Source organism: Oncorhynchus nerka, linkage group LG3, assembly GCF_034236695.1.
Source record: "Oncorhynchus nerka isolate Pitt River linkage group LG3, Oner_Uvic_2.0, whole genome shotgun sequence".
Lineage (NCBI taxonomy): Eukaryota > Metazoa > Chordata > Actinopteri > Salmoniformes > Salmonidae > Oncorhynchus > Oncorhynchus nerka.
In genome coordinates this window covers 23,599,852-23,619,136 of record NC_088398.1, presented here as the reverse complement: position 1 = coordinate 23,619,136, position 19,285 = coordinate 23,599,852, and the positions used below count along the sequence as shown (strand labels likewise).

The following is a 19,285-nucleotide window of genomic DNA, read 5'->3' as shown; positions in this document are numbered from 1 at the left end:
TCTGATGAATAAGAGAATAGTGCAGTATGCCATACTCCATGTACAGGATACTTTAGAATATGTAGAAGAGCAGGTTTTGTATGGTTTACACGGGTTCTGATGAATAAGAGAATAGTGCAGTATGCCATATGTAGAAGAGCAGGTTTTGTATGGTTTATACCATGTAATAGTGCAGGATACTTTAGAATATGTAGAAGAGCAGGTTTTGTATGGTTTACACGGGTTCTGATGAATAAGAGAATAGTGCAGTATGCCATACTCCATGTACAGGATACTTTAGAATATGTAGAAGAGCAGGTTTTGTATGGTTTACACGGGTTCTGATGAATAAGAGAATAGTGCAGTATGCCATACTCCATGTACAGGATACTTTAGAATATGTAGAAGAGCAGGTTTTGTATGGTTTACACGGGTTCTGATGAATAAGAGAATAGTGCAGTATGCCATACTCCATGTACAGGATACTTTAGAATGTGAGTGGTGCGACTCATCGTCATCAGTCTAATGTTTAGGGTAAAGCATTTAAAAACGACACTCCGAGTTTACTTTGTGTTTACTTTAGTTGACTCCAGTGTCCACTTAGTTTTACGACAGCTTTGACCTCACCCAAAATCTGACCCCCGAACCTGCACCACTCACAGCCAGAAGCAGAACAACAACTTGACAGAAATGGAAACAAATAGCCTCTTATAGCCCTTTCACTGGATGAAATGTGTTCCCCGTCCCATAAACAAGACAAGTGGGGACTGACCTACTCTGTGCACCTCAACAGAAACATTTGCATAACATTTGGCAACTGTTCTGACATGTATTGGTAAACTGCCGTTTCCATCCATCTCTCAGTGATCTTTACTCTCTTTGAAAGTGTGTAAATAATTTACAGAATTCTATAAGGTCATTTTGATGATGTATTACTAGATGTTGGATGTCCAGCTGACTGTTTTCCTCTTTATTGAAATATCCTCATGATTTACTCCTGTTCAAAAAGCCAATGTACAACTTTGTAGTGGCATCAAGCAAATGTGAAAGGTTTGACTCTGTTGCTGGAACCAAACTCAGGAAACTCAGCTCACCTAACCCCGCTTTCCAACCACAGGGGCTGAGAAGGCAACAACATATCACATTAAACAACGACAACAATCAAACACTCACACAGAGTTCTGTTAAAAACAACATATTTTATTGATTTTTCTCCCTCTGATATATTTTATTTTTTTAACTCCACTTCTATAGATTTGGGGGGGAAAAAATTGTCCACACACTTAGAAAGGACAAAAACAGAGACAGAAGAGAGATCAAATGAATCAAAAGAGTCGTCATAATCATCATCGCTTCACTGCACAGAAACATGTCAAGATGGAAGACGATGCTGTTTGTGTTCCTCTGTTTTGTTCAGTAAGTTATATCGATGCAATCTTGAAAAGTCAACACAGACAGAAATAATAATGTTGAGGTCCAGGGGTAGATTGAAACCAACATGCCTGCCATGTGAAGGTCAGATAATCCACACACACACACACACGGACACACACACTCACAAATCAATATCACAGATTTACCAGGGTTGGAACCTGGCATACAGAGAGGTGGCAAGGCAGCAGGCAGTGGGATTGGCATAGGGGGGGGGGCACAGGTGGAAGGTTTTCTCCACATTGAGGGAAAGGAGGAGGGAGGAGGAAGTGGGCCAGAGGTGCAACGAGAGAGAGAGATGGGCATGACATCTCCATACGATGTCCGCAAACACTAACCAAACATTCGAGAGTAGACTCATCCACTGGATTGCTAAAACGACCTAATATTTGTTATTAGTTCTCGCACTGACAAAAAATGACATTTGTCTTTGTTAATTGTTATTACCTGATTGTCATAGTTTTTCAGAAGTTTCAAAATTGTTCTGGTGAAACAACAGTGTCATGACAACCCAATCTTATATTGTGTCATAAATTCAAATCTATACATCTCACATTAATAGGACAGTCTCAGACAGTTTGCGACTTAGTCACACCGCACAGGTTCTCTCCCATTTTATCCTATGAACACAAGCCAGAACATCACTTGATGATGTTATTCGACAAGAAAAATATATAGTTCCATTGTCAGTTTTCGCCATGGCAACCAATATTTACCCAGTTGATTGACAGGCAAAATGTCAGATTTGTGCTGGTGACTCACAAAGGCCAAGTAAAGGGGCACTCAGTGTTGGAGATGTTAGGCAGGCTTCTAATGACTAAGGAGGCTGGCTGGTGGGCACCTCCATTGTTGCCTAGTAGTGTGCAGACCCTCTTGTTGTTCCAGCTGTAGATGGACCAACACTGGTACACTGTTAATTATCCACTAGCTACATTCTTAGAAAGGAGAGGGTGATTGACAAGCAACCATCTGTAGTCCCTGCCGGTTTGTGTGGATGGAGGTGGGAGTGAGTGACTGCTGCTCTTGCCTCTGTGGCTCGCAAGTATTACTTTAACCCACTATCCACACAAACAAACACTGTCACTGTTTTACATGAATAATAATATATCCTAATTAGAATTCAGAATAGAAACGATAAACTAACAAAATATCCACCTCTCTACATAACTCTATCTATCTTTTTTTCCTATATATTCTGTCCTTGTGTATCTATCAATTCAACTACTACCAACTTACTATATAGTACCTAGCTACCTCATTCAACTTCCAAGTTGATCCTTCAGCGAGTCAAGGCAAATATCACTTCCTCTGCTTGGCAACATGTAGTCAGCATGTTAACCCAATAACGACCTATTTCCATCATGTAGCTCACCTCAGTCCAGCATGCTGTGTATCGATGCACTCATTAGTACAGCTAATGGAAATCTACTGGAGCTGAAATACACTCGCAACGTCGACTCTGCTCATAGGAATTGAACAGGCCTTTAGAATAGCTGGTGAACAATAGCTCATTTAGGATAACACATTGTTATCTAGCTAGTGGACTATGGTGTGAAGGACAAAAGCTGGAGAGAGGAAATCATTTATGTGTCAATGAGTCTGTCCCTCAATAAGACACATCTTCTTATGTATTACAGATACATAGTACCGGTACTGAAAATCTGACATATTTCTGATAATTTATCATGTTAGTTGAATATTGACCAAATACTATCATGGCTACGGTTCTATTCCCCTTTATCTCGTCTTGTTCTATTGTACATCCTATCGTTCTAGACTCTACTCCTACTAAAGAGTCGGCTGTGTTTGTCAGACATAAGTCTCTAGATACACAGTATCGATAGGTACTGACATTTCCAAAATTAACATTTGGTATCAATCATTTATTTAATTGAGTACAATAATAAAATGTAATGTACTATAAGGTGCCATTATACAGACAATTGTTAGACATCTCATTATCAGAAAGAACAAAAAGAACAAAATGCGCCTTGACGAGCTACTGTCAACTGACAGGAAAATAAAACGAACGACTCATTCTTCATTGTATGTTCTCTAAACAAATAGTTACCTTCGTTGACAATATAGCTTGGCCAAAATGTTTTCGGAGATGGGGAGAAATCAATGCGCAATTAGGGGTGTCTTGTATCAAGGCATGATAAATTATGCTCTCTATGCTAAGGCCGTAATATAGACACTTGACAATTCAGTCTTTGGGCCCTGGTAAAGTGAGCCTGGGGAGAAATTGCTCTATTTCAAGCGATCCAGTCCAATGTATCGATTAACCATTTGCATTTGGAACTGAAAGTCTGTAAAGGAACTGTTTAATGTGGCGGGACTGGAATATAGTGCTTATGGTGATTCAAGATCTAACACAGATACACAACTTAAAAAACGAGTACACTCAAACGGAGACTGAATGTACAGTTATCTAGCTTCTACTGCTACTCTACCACTGTATTTTCATATACCGCTAGACTTGTCATTCATAAATAAAAAAATACACCACCCAAATATGGTTATAATTGTCTTCAAAACATTGAAATAATCTCATATATAAATGAAGCAAGATAGTTTATATTATGTACATCAACATAAGCCAAAAAGTGCTGCTTAGCAATGCTCGAGTGGCGCCCGTAGAACTAGCACCGCCCCCATTTATTGGGGGTGATGAACTACATGTAATTACACCACTTACGTCCATTAGAATCATACAGCATGTCTCCATGCTATAATTACAGGTCAAGCTATTTGACACCACACCATATCAATAAAGTCTAAACGCTCATTGATAGGCTAGCAGATAGAGTCATGAAATGCTGCCTGTACACAGACAGTGTTCGTGATCATCGCAGTGCTAACGCCATTAATAGTACATGGTGTAACCATAGACAACGCCGTGGTATGTCCTCCCTCAGGAGGAACGACGCAGTGGCCATTTTTAGGAATTCTATCTTGAGCTGCTATCCTATCAAGCGTCTGCCTTGTCTTTTCTCGTTCTCCCCCACGGAGAGAGTTCACTGTCTGGTCAGAGTCATCCCATCTCCCTCTGCCTCAGACCTTTGTCTGTACCAGTCTGGGCTTCTTCCCACGGTATGTGGAGGTCCTCTCACACCCACCGAGGAAGTGAATTCGCTGCATCCTTCCTTTTCCCATTTCCAGTCCTCTGATTAACTTTCACATTGATGAAGAACTCATGGAGACCCTCAAACTCATTTGGGGTTATTACAAATGCCCACCATACATTTCGCCCTCCATTGCATGAATTTAAAAGCATTATCCCCCAGCCTTTCCCCCAGCCTAAAGCCTTTACACAAGATACAGCTTTTTGTTTTTCAAAATCTCCCCAAAACAAACATTTACATGCTTTTTTTTCAAACCCACATTGAGAAACATGACAGTATGTTTTTCCTTATTTTCATTTCGTTTTTTTTTTCTTCAAGGACAGAGTATGTACATGCAGAGGTTTAATTCCACTGACAAAATTGAGCTGGGTGCTGACACGGGACAGAGTACGGGAAAGAGAGAAGACAGACAGAAAGACAGCGTGAGTGAGAGAGGGGGATCGAAAACGACAAAAGAAGGAAAAACAGAATCACCGACCAAAACAACCTGCTCTTGTGCTTGAAAATCGATACCCATCAATGCCCTGTGAGTCTGAGCAGAACAAGACGAACACAAGTGGGTCTGTGTGTTTCCCTTCAGACATACCAATGACTGACTACATTGCATAGAGCAACGGGCATCAACAGAACACGTCTCACACTGTATTCAGTGAGACAAACAGGTTTTCATTGACTAGCCTCCTGCTAAAGGGGACATTCACTCTCGCTAGGGCTTCACATCTCATCATACATTAGCACACTTCATACAATAGTATTACTAAAACAGTTCCATTCTTGAATAGATTGTTAGGGGCGCCCTTAAATATCATAGCACCGCTTAGCCGGATTGGATGCCTCTCCTATATATTCGAGTTAGCAGGTATGTTGCTGGTTCAAATTAAATCAAACAAAAAAAAAGATGACAGCTATTCGCAGAATACTGAATACAGATGCTGCATATTCCTGTAAGGTCACAGGAATTGTGGGTAGTCAGAGAGTTGCTAGTGTGAGCCCATCTCTCCATGCAGGTTGGTTCACTATGGGGGAGTTTGCATATAGACATAGACACAGCAGGACGTGACAGAGAAACAGCGGTTGGGTGGTTGGGGTGTCATCGAGCCTCACAGTGCACGTCTCGGTGGTTGATCTGTGCAGGTAAAGTGGCTGGATAATTGAGCCCTGTGTGGGGGGGGGGGGGGTTCAATCAGGGCCCAGGTGTGGTGGTTTGCGTCTGCTTTACAGGGACGAGGGTGTCCTTGAGGAGGATCCTGTCAGGGGCCAGGGTTGAACGTGATTTATGGGGCTTGTCCATGGCTGGCGGGAAGGACATGGGGGGAGGCGGGGAGTGTAGGCCCCGTCACTTATCCAGCCACAGGTAGTGGCTAATTACATCTTTATCTCCTGGTGCGCCTGTCCTGCCATACGGGGGCTGACTGACTTACAGGGACGCTGCTTTACATGCATCGCTTTGAATAATTGATCTATTGAGCTGGTCTGTCTGGAGAGTGACACGTTATGAAAGCTGGCTGAATATGTGTAATGTGCTTTATACAGTTAACAGCATGAAAACAAAGGTTTAAATACATACACCTATACAAACAATATTACATTTTATTGACTCTCTCGGATGAAAAGACTCCCTCGGGATCAGCTTCGATGTGTTTTTAAAATCCTTGTCATGGCAAAAAAGAGCACAACTTGAAAACCTTACAACGTCGTCTTTTGTCGTTGTCGTTCAGTTCAATGAGTGTGATTTCTCCGAGGGATTGAGTACAAAATATTTTTAGCACACACGGCTCGTCAGCTCTGGAGTAGTATGTATTCTTTTTTATCTCACATGGAATTACTTTTCATATTTATTTAAATACTTATTAACATCATCAGTATTATTATCAACACCAAAAAAGTTATAGCAGTTTAACCTTGCAGAGTAAAACGGACAGGGGAGGGGGGGGAGTGGGAGGGAGGGTTCACGACAGAAACATCTCTAACCGGTACATGCTATCAACAAGCGACAAGGAAGGAGGATGACTGGTCAACGCCTTCAAAGCAGGAGACACGATTGTTATTTCTACAGTCCCTTCCTGGTTACAAAAACTGTAATAGATGCTGATGGGTAATGTAGTTTTTTGCGGGATATTTGAGATTTTATTAGCCACTACATTAGCCACCAACCAAGGAGGGTTGGATGTGGATAGACTGCCTCTAGTAACGGCATGGCCTCTGTACTGCATTATATTTACACACGGGACGGAGCACAAACCACCTTATCGATGGGGGGAGGGGGTGGGCAGAGGACGAGGGTTTTTTAAAGAGGGGTGGGGGGTGGATGGAGGGGGGGGTGAAGTGGGTCTTCTCACATGCTTCTTCTTGGTTGAGATCCCAAAGGGATGCACTAGAAGGGCAAAGGCTTTATAGAACCCCCACGGCCCACCCTTCATGTGTGTTTTGACATCATTCGCAGCAGCCGCGTCATATACACAGCCACATGGTTAAAAACGGAATAAAATGGTACTTGTATGATCATAGGGTCAAATGTCACAGGAGCAATGGGCCAATGGACAGCTTTCAACAAGGTCACGTGACCCTCGTCAGAATAACGAATCATTTTCATTATAGAGTAGTTCCAACCGTAAATAGTAGTGTTGTCACTCCGAGTTTCCAAACGTCCATGAACATTATTGTAGATCGGTCATGATTTAGATTTGTAATAGTATTATCCTGGTGTTAAATATCTGTTTTCATCATCATCACAATTATCATTCTTACTAAACACATTATAGACATCACCATGGTGACCCTCATTGGAAACAGGATAAAGAGAGAGAGTGGTATGGTGATGGTGGCAATATAGGTAGCGAGGGGGGAGTTGGTGTGGGTGTGAGATGCGATGCGTCAATGGCTCCTGGAATAATTTTGTAAGTCGCTCTGGATAAGAGCGTCTGCTAAATGACTTAAATGTAAATGTAAATAATGCATATTCTTTTTGTTTCACAGTGATGGGTTCATAATTAAATCAATTCCTTCTTCCTTCCGCAGGCGGGATGGGACTTCCGGGAAAAGCTCTTAGACCTTCATCAGGAGAGAGACAGAGAGGCAAAGCCAAAAGCCAACACCCGCACTCACCCCCACGTTGACGGCCACGCCTCGCCCGTACACGGCTCCTGGCCCTGCATCAGGGGGCCCGGGAGAGAAGGACAGGCACCGGAAGGAGAGAGGAAAGCGAGGGAAATAAGAGTGGAGAACAATTCGTAAGGGGAAAAGGTAACAACCAGAGAAAACATAACCTACAAGTAAAAAGAGGTAAAACATTTTGGCATAGATATGAAGTCTGAGTGCAATGACAGGGACAGAGTGTAAAACCATCCCCGAAGCTATCTGATATTAGTCAGAGTGGTTCGATTTTCGGTCTGTGTCCCATTCGTACAGACGGTTCAGACCCAGCTTTTTCTAATGATGAAGGGGGAAGATTAGGCGAAAAAAGAAGAGGAGAAAGACAGATGATGGCGAGATAAGACACAGAGGCCGACAGAGGAGGGAATGGAGGAGGGCGGCGCAGAAGGATGTATGAGACTGACTGGGGGTGAGTCATTGGAGGGAGACTTGCCGAGGAAACGGCAGAACAAGGGAATGAAAGAAGAGAAAGGGAGGCGATGAAGGGGCTCACTTAAGATGGTAATGCCAGAGCGTGGAAGGCGGGAGAGAGGGAGGGATAGATGGGAGCGAGAGAACACAGTGTTGGAAATCGCTCATTGGGGAGGGCTAATGCAAGACAGGAGGAGAGAGAAGGAGAGAAACGTCAACTTCCTGGGGTAACAGAACTGGACAGAACAGAGGGAGAAATGGAGGAGAAAAGCTATTTGGTGTAATGGGGCGGCGAATATAGAGATGGCAAGACGGAAGGAGGGATTGGGGAAGGAGGGAGGGAAATGAGAAAATCCAGCACCGTGAGCAGGGAGAGGAAGAGAGATGGGGATGGGGCAATGCTGTGTGTGACTAGGTGTGTGTTTGCATTGGTTTCCTTCTCTAAGTATGTGTGCACACTTGTGTGATTGAGTGAAGTAGAATGAGCTTAGACACATGTATGGAAGCGTGTGTGCGTGCATGTGTATGTGCAGTATAGTATGTGAGTCTGTGTGTGTATGCATCACAGGAGGCTGCTGAGGGGAGGACGGATCATAATAATGTCCGGAATTGAGCGAGTGGAATCATATCAAACACATGGTTTCCATATTTGATACCATTCCACATATTATTTTTCAGCCATTACCAAAAGCCTGTCCTCCCCAATTCAGGTGTCACCAACCTCCTGCGGTATGTATGCATGTGTGTGTGTCTGCATGTGGCTATCTGTGTTTACGTATGTGTGTGTGTGAATGCTTAAAGAGACTCACGGAAGAGCAGCATGCTGGCGTTGGAGGCTCCCAGCCTGTTGGAGGCAAAACAAGTGTAGTTGCCAAAGTGTTTGTCCGTCACGTTGGTAAAGAGAAGCAGTGAGCGCGTCTTCTCGTTCTTGATCCTCAGAGTGTTATCGCTCTCTACCGGCCTGATACAGAGAGAGAGAGGGAGAAAGGTGGGTAAGATGGAGAGAGAGGGTGGGACAAAGAGAGCGGGGGGAGGTAGATAGATAGAGAGGGGTAGAGATGGGGGATGAGAGAGCGACAGATGGAGAGAAATAACTTTGTTTATATCTGAAAGGATGTGTTAGCAGTACAGGAAATAAATCGACCTAAACCTATTAAATCAAATCAAATTGCATTTGTCACATGCGCCAAATACAACCGTGAAATGCTTACTTACAAGCCCTTAACCAGCAATGCAGATTTAAGAAAATAGAGTTAAGAAAATATTTACTAGGTCATTTGTACATGTAGGTAGGTGTAAAGTGACTATGCATAGATAATAAACAGCGAGTAGCATCAGTGTAAAAACAAAGGGGTGTGTAGGGGGGGGGGGGGTCAATGCAAATAGTCTTATGGCTTGGGGGTAGGAGCCTTTTGGACCTAGACTTTGGACCTAGACTTTTTTGGGCCTTCCTCTGTCACCGCCTAGTATATAGGTCGTGGATGGCAGGAAGCTTGGCCCCACTGATGTACTGGGCCATACGCACTACCCTCTGTAGCGCCTTACGGTCGGATGCTGAGCAGTTTTTATACCAGGCGGTGATGCAACCAGTCATGTTGACCAGTTTTACTCAACATTGACTTGCTCACATCAGCTACGGAGAGAATGATCACACAGTCATCTGGAACAGCTGGTGGTCTCATGCATGCTTCACTGTTGCTTGCTTCGAAGCGAGCATAAAAGGCCCGTCTGGTAGGCTCGCGCCACATCCGACGAGCATCAGAGCTGGTGTAGTAGGATTCAATCTTAGTCCTGTATTGACGCTTTGCCTGTTTGATGGTTCGTCTGAGGGCATAGTGGGATTTCTTATAAGTGTCCGGATTAGTGTCCCGCTCCTTGAAAGCGGCAGCTCTAGCCTTTAGCTCAGTGCAGATGTTGCCTGTAATCCATGGCTTCTGGTTGGATATCGATGCACTTATTGATGAAGCCGGTGACTGAGGTGGCATACTCCTCAATGCCATTGGATGAATACCGGAACAAATTCCAGTCTGTGCTAGCAAAACAGTCCTATTAGAGAAAATTTGAAGGAAAAGGAGGAGAAGGAGGAGGTATATTTCTTACCTGCGGTCGTCTCTGTACCACTCAAAGGAGGCTGTGGGTACTGCCATTGCCTCACAGCGCAAAATGGCCGTCTTTCCCAGCTGGGCTGGCATGTTCTTCACGTCTGTGATCATGGGAGGGTCTGAACAAAGAAGGAGGGAGAAGTGAGAGAAATCTTTAACATATGTACACAACGATAGTGATTCAAAGTTAAGCTCAGACAAAGAAAGGCTCAGTGACCTTCAAGGTCGAGAAAGGTTGAGGTTGATAAATGCACGGCATATAAAATGATTAAGACATACAAACGTTTTAGAACACCTACTCATTCAAGGGTTTTTCTGTATTTGTTTTATATTTCTACGTTGCAGAATAATAGTGACGACATCAAAACATTGAAATAACACATATGGAATCATGTAGAAACCAAAAAAGTGTTCAACAAATCAAAATATATTTTATATTTGAGATTCTTCAAATAGCCACCCTTTGCACACTCTTGGCGAGTGGTTTGTTGATGTCAACATTGCGAACAGAGTGCCCCATGGACGCAGTGGGGTTATTGTATGGGCAGGCATAATCTACGGACAACGAATACAATTGCACTTTATCGATTGGCAATTTGAACGCACAAAAATTTCATGACGAGATCCTGAGGCCCATTTTTGAGGCCCATTTGTTTTTTAACGGTATCTGTAACCAGTCATGTGAAATCCATAGACTAGGACCTAATGAAGTTCATTCAATTGACTGATTTCCTCATCTGAACGGTAACTCAGCAAAATATTTTAAATTGTTGCATGTTGCGTTTATATTTTTGTTCAGTATAGTATTATCTTATGGGAGGTATACCATGTGTGGGATGTCTGTGTCTGTGATGGTTTCTTTATCTGTCTGTGTGTCTGTGAGTGCATGCATGTGTTTTGTGGTTTGTAGGGACACTCACAGTTGACGGTGACCTTGACCTTGCGTATGTCGGGCTGCGTCACTCCGTTGTTAGTGATGCACTCAAACTCCTCCGCCTGATGCCGCTTGATCTCTGTTATGTCCAGGAACTCCCCCTCACTCATTAGACCATCTGATTGGACAAAGGACAGGGTCAAATGATAGAGGTCAGAGGTCATCACAGGCTGAAATGTGCGTTTGTTCAGGGTCGATTAAATCAATTAGTGTGAAAGTATCCATTTTTGCCCGCTAGATGCCACTGTTGCTAATACTGCCACCACACACAAATAACTGCAATAGTGTTGCACTCCACATTCTGGAGAACAGAGTTTTGAAATCAGTGGAATGCCCGGTGGAAGCAGAGTATGATAGCTAAGGAGATTCTAGAGTTTGATTGCAAATATGCGAATGAGGTTGAAAAAAGAAACCCCTGTCTGCAGTAAAAAGGCAAACTCGGCGCCATCATTCATTGAGTCAGATGGCTCATTCATCACAAAACCCATTATGTTGTCAACTACTTAAATTCATTTTCATTGGCAAGATAAGTAAACTTAGGTATGACATGCCAGCAACAAACACTGACAGTACACATCCAAGTATATCTGACCAAATATGAAAGACAAGAATTGTACTTCTGAATTCCATAAAGTCAGTGTGGAAGAGGTGAAAAAAATGGTGTTGTCTATCAACAATGACAAGCCACAGGGGTGTGACAATCTGGATGGAAAATGACTGAGGACAATAGCGGACAATGTTGCCACTCCTATTGGCCACATCTTCAATTTAAGCCTACTGGTTAGTGTGTGCCCTCAGTCCTGGAGGGAAGCTAATTCCGCTACCCAAGAATAGTAAAGCCCCTCAAATAGCCGACCAATCAGTCTGTTACCAACCCTTAGTAAACTTCTGGAAAACATTGTGTTTGACCAGATACAATGCTATTTCAGAGTAAACAAATTGACAGACTTTCCGCACACTTATAGGGAAAGACACTCAACAAGCACAGCACTTACACAAATGACTGATGATTTGGCTGAGAGAAATTGATGATCAAATTATTGTGGGGGCTGTCTTGTTAGACTTCAGTGCAGCTTTTGACATTATCGTCTGCTGCTGGAAAAATGTATGTGTTATGGCTTTACACCCCTACTATAATGTGGACAAATAGTTACTTGTCTAACAGAACACTGAGGGTATTCTTTAATGGAAGCCTCTCAAACATAATCCAGGTAGAATCAGGAATTCCCTAGGGCAGCTGTTTAGGCCCCTTACTTTTTCTATCTTTATATACGACATGCCACTGGCTTTGAGTTAAGCCAGTGTGTCTATGTATGCGGATGAGTCAACGCTATACACGTCAGCTACTACAGCAACTGAAATGACTGCAACACTTAACAAAGAGCTGCAGTTAGTTTCCGAATGGGTAGTAAAGGAAAATGTTAGTCCTAAATATTTCCAAAACTAAAAGCATTTTATTTGAGACAAATCATTCACTAAACTCTAAACCTCAACTACATCTCGTAAATAATAATGTGGAAATTGAGCAAGTTGAGGTGACTAAACTGCTTGGAGTAAACCTGTATTTTAAACTGTCATGGTCAAAACATATTGATACAACAGTAGCTAAGGCTGCTCTGCCTTCTTAACAACACTATCAACAAGGCAGGTCCTACAGGCCCTAGATTTGTCGCACCTGGACTAATGTTCAGTCGTGTGGTCAGTTGCCACAAAGAGGGATTTAGGAAAATTGTAATTGGCTCAGAACAGGGCAGCATGGCTGGCCCTCAATGATACACAGAGAGCTAACATTAGAATACTTGGAAACAGCTTGGACACCCACGCATACCCCACAAGACATGCCACCAGAGGTCTCTTCACAGTCCCAAAGTCTAGAACAGGCTATGGTAGGCGCACAGTACTAAACTCAGCAAAAAAAGAAACGTCCCTTTTTCAGGACCCTGTCTTTCAAAGATAATTCATAAAAATCAAAATAACTTCACAGATCTTCATCGTAAAGGGTTTAAACACTGTTTCCCATGCTTGTTCAATGAACCATAAACAATTAATGAACATGCACCTGTGGAACGGTCGTTAAGACACTAACATCTTACAGACGGTAGGCAATTAAGGTCACAGTTATGAAAACTTAGGACACTAAAGAGGCCCTTCTACTGACTCTGAAAAACACAAAAAGAAAGATTCCCATTGTCCCTGCTCATCTGCGTGAACGTGCCTTAGGCATGCTGCAAGGAGGCATGAGGACTGCAGATGTGGCCAGGGCAATAAATTGCAATGTCCGCACTGTGAGATGCCTAAGGTAGCGCTACAGGGAGACAGGACGGACAGCTGATTGTCCTCGCAGTGGCAGACCACGTGTAACAACACGAGCAGTAACACTCCGTAATAGGCTGAGAGAGGCTGGACTGAGGGCTTGTAGGCCTGTTGTAAGGCAGGTCCTCACCAGACATCACCGGCAACAACGTCGACTATGGACACAAACCCACCGTCGCTGGACTAGACAGGACTGGCAAAAAGTGCTCTTCACTGACGAGTCGCGGTTATGTCTCACCAGGGGTGATGGTCGGATTCGAGTTTAGAGCGAAGAGCCCGGATCTCAATCCCATTGAGCACATCTGGGACCTGTTGGATTGGAGGGTGAGGGTGAGGGCTAGGGCAATTCCCCCACAGAAATGTCTGAACTTGCAGGTGCCTTGGTGGAAGAGTGGGGTAACATCTCACAGCAAGAACGGGCAAATCTGGTGCAGTTCATGAAGAGGAAATGCACTGCAGTACTTAATGCAGCTGGTGGCCACACCAGAAACTGACTGTTACTTTGGATTTTGACCCCCCCTTTGTTCAGGGACACATTATTCCATTTCAACAACGGGGAGTGTGAAGAGACACACACAGTTACAAACACATGCATACTCATACATTGTGATATTGTTTTATGGTGGTATTAAACATTTTGTATTGTAGATATGAAGTGGTGTGATACTGTTATATGATGTACTGTTTTATCATTTGTTTAATATGTAATGTAAGTGCTTTAATATGTTTGGACCCCAGGAAGTAAAAGTAATGGGGATCCTAATAAATACAAATACCTCTTTAAACTAGGTGCAACCGTGGCATCCGTGACAGAGAGGGAGAAGCGTTCATCCATGACTACAGGCAAGAGCTAGGCTCATTTTCAGATATTATACAGTACCAGTCAAACTTTTGGACACAACTACTCATTCAAGGGTTTTTCTTTATTTTTTACAATGTAAAATAACAGTGAAGACATCGAAACTATAAAATAACACATATGGAAACATGAAGTAACTAACGAACTGTTTAAACAAATTATTCAAAGTAGCCACCCTTTGCCTTGATGGCAGCTTTGCAAACTCTTGGCATTCTCTCATCCAGCTTCACCTGGAATGCTTTTCCAACAGTCTTGAAGGAGTTCCCACATATGCTGAGCACTTGTTGGCTGCTTTTCCTTCACTCTGCAGCCCAACTCATCCCAACCCATCTCAATTGGGTTGAGTTCGGGTGATTGTGAAGGCCAGGTCATTCGATGCTGCACTCTTTCACTCTCCTTCTTTGTAAAATAGCCCTTACAGCATGGAGGTGTGTTGGGTCATTGTCCAGTTGAAAAACAAATGGTTGTCCCACTAAGCGCAAACCAGATAGGATGGCGTATCGATTCCGAATGCTGTAGTAGCCCTGCTGGTTAAGTGCGCCTTGAATTCTAAATAAATCACTGACTGTGTCACCAGCAAAGCAACCCCACACCTCCTCCTCCATGCTTCACGGTGGGAACCACACATGAGGAGATCATCCGTTCACCTACTCTGCGTCTCACAAAGACATGGCGGTTGGAATTTGGACTCTTCAGACCAAAGATATTTTCCAGATAGACTGACCTTCATGTCTTAAGTCTTAATGTAAGGATGGACTGTCATTTCTCTTTGCTTACTTGAGCTGTTCTTGCCACAATATGGTCTTGGTCTTTTACCAAATAGGTCTATCTTCTGTATACCACCACTACCTTGTCACAACACAACTGATTGGCTCAAACGCTTTAAGAAGGAAAGAAATGACACAAATTAACTTTTAACAAGGCACACCTGTTAATTGCAATGCATTCCAGGTGAACACCTCATGAAGCTGGTTGAGAGAATGTGCAAAGCTGTCATCAAGGCAAAGGGTGGCTACTATGAAGAATTTCTTGATTTGTTTAGCACTTTTTTGGTTACTTTATGATTCCATATGTATTATTTCATAGTTTGTATGTCTTCACTATTATTCTACAATGTAGAAAATAGTAAAAATAAAGAAAAACCCTGGAATGAGTAGGTGTGTCTAAACCTATGACTGGTACTGTTAGTTTTTAATTTAGTCAGAAAGTCATTTTCATTGTAAGTTAAAGCGTACTGTTAGCCAGCTAGCTAACGTTAGCTGGCTGGCTCACTAGCTAACATTACGTGTATGACCTGTGTAGTAATATTATTTGTATCTCAGAGCAATTTGCATTGCTAGTTATAGCCTAACGTTAGCTAGCTAGTTAGCTAACATTGAATCTAGTTGGTTAGCTACCTGCAGGTTGATGCAGCGTCGTAACATTATGAGTTGGGATTATGGTTCATTTTGTAGCTAGTTAGCTGCATGTCTAAAAAAAATATTCCACTATGCAAGTTACCATATCACTGTACCGTTTACACATTCTGTTTTCTGTGCATGTGACAAATAAACTTTGATTTGATTTGATACAGTGTGTGTTTACCAGCGACGGTAATGTGAAGAACAACATGACCTGCATTAAAGTCAAATTAGATTATAACGTTAGGCCAACGAGACAGTGTCCAAACTCAATAATTCTCTGGTAGAATGCCCTGCTTTTATTTCGTCACACTCACAACCATAAGCTATTTTCTGTAATTTGCTTGCCGTTAACTTGTTGTTGTGAGTTAGCATTAGCTTGCTAGCTAACAAGCTAGAAATGAACCAAAGTGTTGTTAAGAAAGTTGCTTTAAGTTGCATGGTTAGTAAATACATTTTTAAACTGATGGGTTTATTGGTGTTAAAATACACCAGTTATGCTATTTTGGACCACCAGGCTGCCGATGTCATGTATGTGAATCCTTAAAGAGATGGGTGGGGCTAAGGCTTAAGAGGGTGTGAACAATGCTGAATGGGTGCTGACAAAGAACTTTCCAGTACGTGTACAAAAACATTCAAGGGCTATTTTCTCAAAAGTGGGGTTACAAGTTTATCAACTTTCCAAGCAGCATTACTTCCCCATTCAATCAATCAAATGTATTTATAAAGCCCTTTTTACGTCAGCCGATGTCACAAAGTGTTATTCAGAAACTGTAGCGTATGATATACCATTGTGCTTGCTCTGAGTTACGACTTTTATCCTATGGAAAAAATACCATTTTAAATGTTGCCACTTAAGACCGAATCGAGCTGGTCGGTCACAAATGGATCACAATATTGTCTTTTCAACTTTGGGTAGAAAACCAATAGCTTTTGCTCATGACAAGATGAAATGTGGCAGCAGCAGGAACTGCAGCATAATTTATGGTAAAGAATACAAAGAATACAAGCTATTTTCTCTGAACAGGGGAATAAAACCATCAACAGATTCACAATACTCCAAGCGCAGCTCCGTACTACTTGTCAGACATAGAGAACTGATACTGTATACTGGTTGTTGGGTTGGGATTGGTGCGGGGTGTGGTAGGTCTGTGGGTGACTGGTCTGTGGATGATTCCTCATGTCTTACTCATTGTTAGAAATAATTATGATCCAAATTGGATGTTAGGTACTATATTTATTGAAAATGATATAAATCCTATAAATTACAAGGGACAATCAATTAGCTTAATTTCTCAGAGGAATTATATTCCTTCCATTTGGTGCCTAATGAACACGACCCAGGTGTAAAATAAAGTTGCCCTAGATGCTGATTTATGGTCAGTTTGGGGGTTTTGCCAGGTTAGGATTGGAGGAGGTGGAAGCTGATCCTAGATCTGTGTTGGAGTTACTGAATGTCCGTGAGCAACAGATAAGCAGATAGTGAAGCTAGGGACTGAGGCTTGACAACAATGTTACATCACTACTTCACAAAGCCTTAACAGAAATAAGTAGGTATTTATTTCTAAACGTTGGCCACACCAAACTCGACAGGGGTAACAGTGTGTGCGTCACTATGCAGTAAGAACAATACGGGGCTGTTATGTGGCGTTGACAAAACTCCCTAGTGCCCTGACAAGCGAATTAGTCTGTCGCTCACTTCAGCAGCCCTCGTTTTCCTCTGGCGATGTGACGGCAAAAGTCTTTACCGAGTCAAAGAGGCCGGCAGGCTAGAATATATTGGCTTTATCCGCGTAAGGGAATGGATGCAGAGGTGTTATTAGAAGGACAGCGACGAGAGGGAACGTTGAGGAAACGTTGCCCCATTGTGTGTCTCCACAAAGCCAGCTGTCTGTCTGGCAGCCTCCGAGCTCCAACACCATTAAGCTTCCTATTTTCCCCATTAAAGAAGCCAGGCTGTGGAACACGACTTGGTACATAATCTGTCTGCTAACAAGGAAATCCACAGCTTAAATTGCTGCTCAGTTATCATAATACAAAAATGTAAAAAGCCAGCCAATCAGTGGACCACTGGCCTCCACACACGCACACGCACACACACACACACACACACACACACACAAACACACACACACACGCACACACACGCAGTGTTGTCGAGCCCCCCCATACACACATGTGCCTGCACCCGGGTAACAACTGACGCAAGACACTCTAAACGGTAGCGATAATTCCTGTCAGAGATTAGCGCGGAGGTTCCAATTGAAGATTATACTGGGGGATTATTAGCTGCGGCTACTGAGCTGGAGATGATTATCTGCAGCTGCTGCAGTGGCGGTACAGCCTGCCGCCCGCCACCCTGTAGCGAGTAGTGGCAGCGGTGGCGAGACGCGCTGGGGGTTTACAGCAATGTTATTCACTCATAACATTAGCCTAATACATTTGGCTCCCCTGTGACATCTCCGACGACGCTGGCTGAGCACCCACTCTGCCCCTGGGGAAGAAGGGAAGGCAAGGGAAGGGACAGAAGCCAGAGATCCAAATCACTGAGACACAACCAGGGCTGCCGAAGACATATTTAAAGAGACTGGCCTAATATATTATAGACGGCTTCTAGAAAGGAGGGAGAGAGAGAGAGAGAGAGAGAGAGAGAGAGAGAGAGAGAGAGAGAAAAATACAAAAACGATTGGTCGAAATCTAAATAAAGAGAAAGGGAGGTCCGGTCGGGGTATTTCATGTGCACTTTTGTGACTAGTTTAATTCTCAGCAGCTGTATGATGTAATATGTCAGAGCACAGCATCCTCCTTACCCCTCCCTTTATTCCCTGCTTCCCTCTGACTTATCGCTGACCGTTCCTCCACAGCGAGATCATATCAGGGAATCAGTCAGTGAATTTTCAATGAATTCTCATAGCTCTCACAATGGCCTGTAAAATAGTACAGCTCCATCAGATGCTTACACAGACACTACTGGAGGAAGACCTAGGGCTGACTCAGATTTAAAAATAAATAAAAAATCTGCATTTTTTTATTTGATCTTTATTTAACTAGGCAAGTCAGATAAGAACAAATTCTTAGTTACAATGACGGATTACCAAAAGGCAAAAGGCCTCCTAAACAGTTCCTTATTTAATGCATCACTTTGTCCAGGACCCAGAGGACTCCTCTAGGGCTCTGATTAAAAGTAATGCACTATATAAAATATGGGCTGCTTATATTTCTCCTGTTTCACACATGTACAAGTATGAAATGGAAATGTGTTCTCTGCTCATCCCACTCCCCCTAAGAGTCAGGTCATGGCCAGGGATTAGCCACTATTGACAGTGACCCTGGAGCAATTACGGTTAAGTGCCTTGCTCAAGGGCAGATTGACAGATTGTTTCACCTAGTTGGCTGGGGATTCTAACAAGCACTCTTTTAGTTACTGGACCAATGATCTAACCGCGAGGCTACCTGCCACCATACAGCAACTGAAAGGTTGCATGTTTAATCCCCTACTCTTGATCAAGGCATTGCTTCAGGGTTGCTGTCAATAATGGACGTCCGTTAGAACACTCGTTCTCTTTGTCTTTTTTTGT

General features: G+C 43.0%; 1 protein-coding gene across 1 annotated transcript in view; it reads right to left on the bottom strand.

The window, feature by feature from the left end:
• Positions 1–1,158: 1,158 nt before the first annotated feature.
• The window catches only part of LOC115105212 (igLON family member 5-like), a 182,615-nt gene continuing 164,488 nt past the window's right edge, over positions 1,159–19,285 (bottom strand). The window contains exons 5-8 of the mRNA XM_065010027.1: positions 11,122–11,253; positions 10,200–10,320; positions 8,909–9,060; positions 1,159–7,684 (exon numbers count right to left, since the gene is read on the bottom strand). Of these exons, the coding sequence (XP_064866099.1) occupies positions 7,581–7,684; positions 8,909–9,060; positions 10,200–10,320; positions 11,122–11,253 (509 nt within the window). The 3' untranslated portion in view covers positions 1,159–7,580. The remainder of the gene's footprint in view (positions 7,685–8,908; positions 9,061–10,199; positions 10,321–11,121; positions 11,254–19,285) is intronic.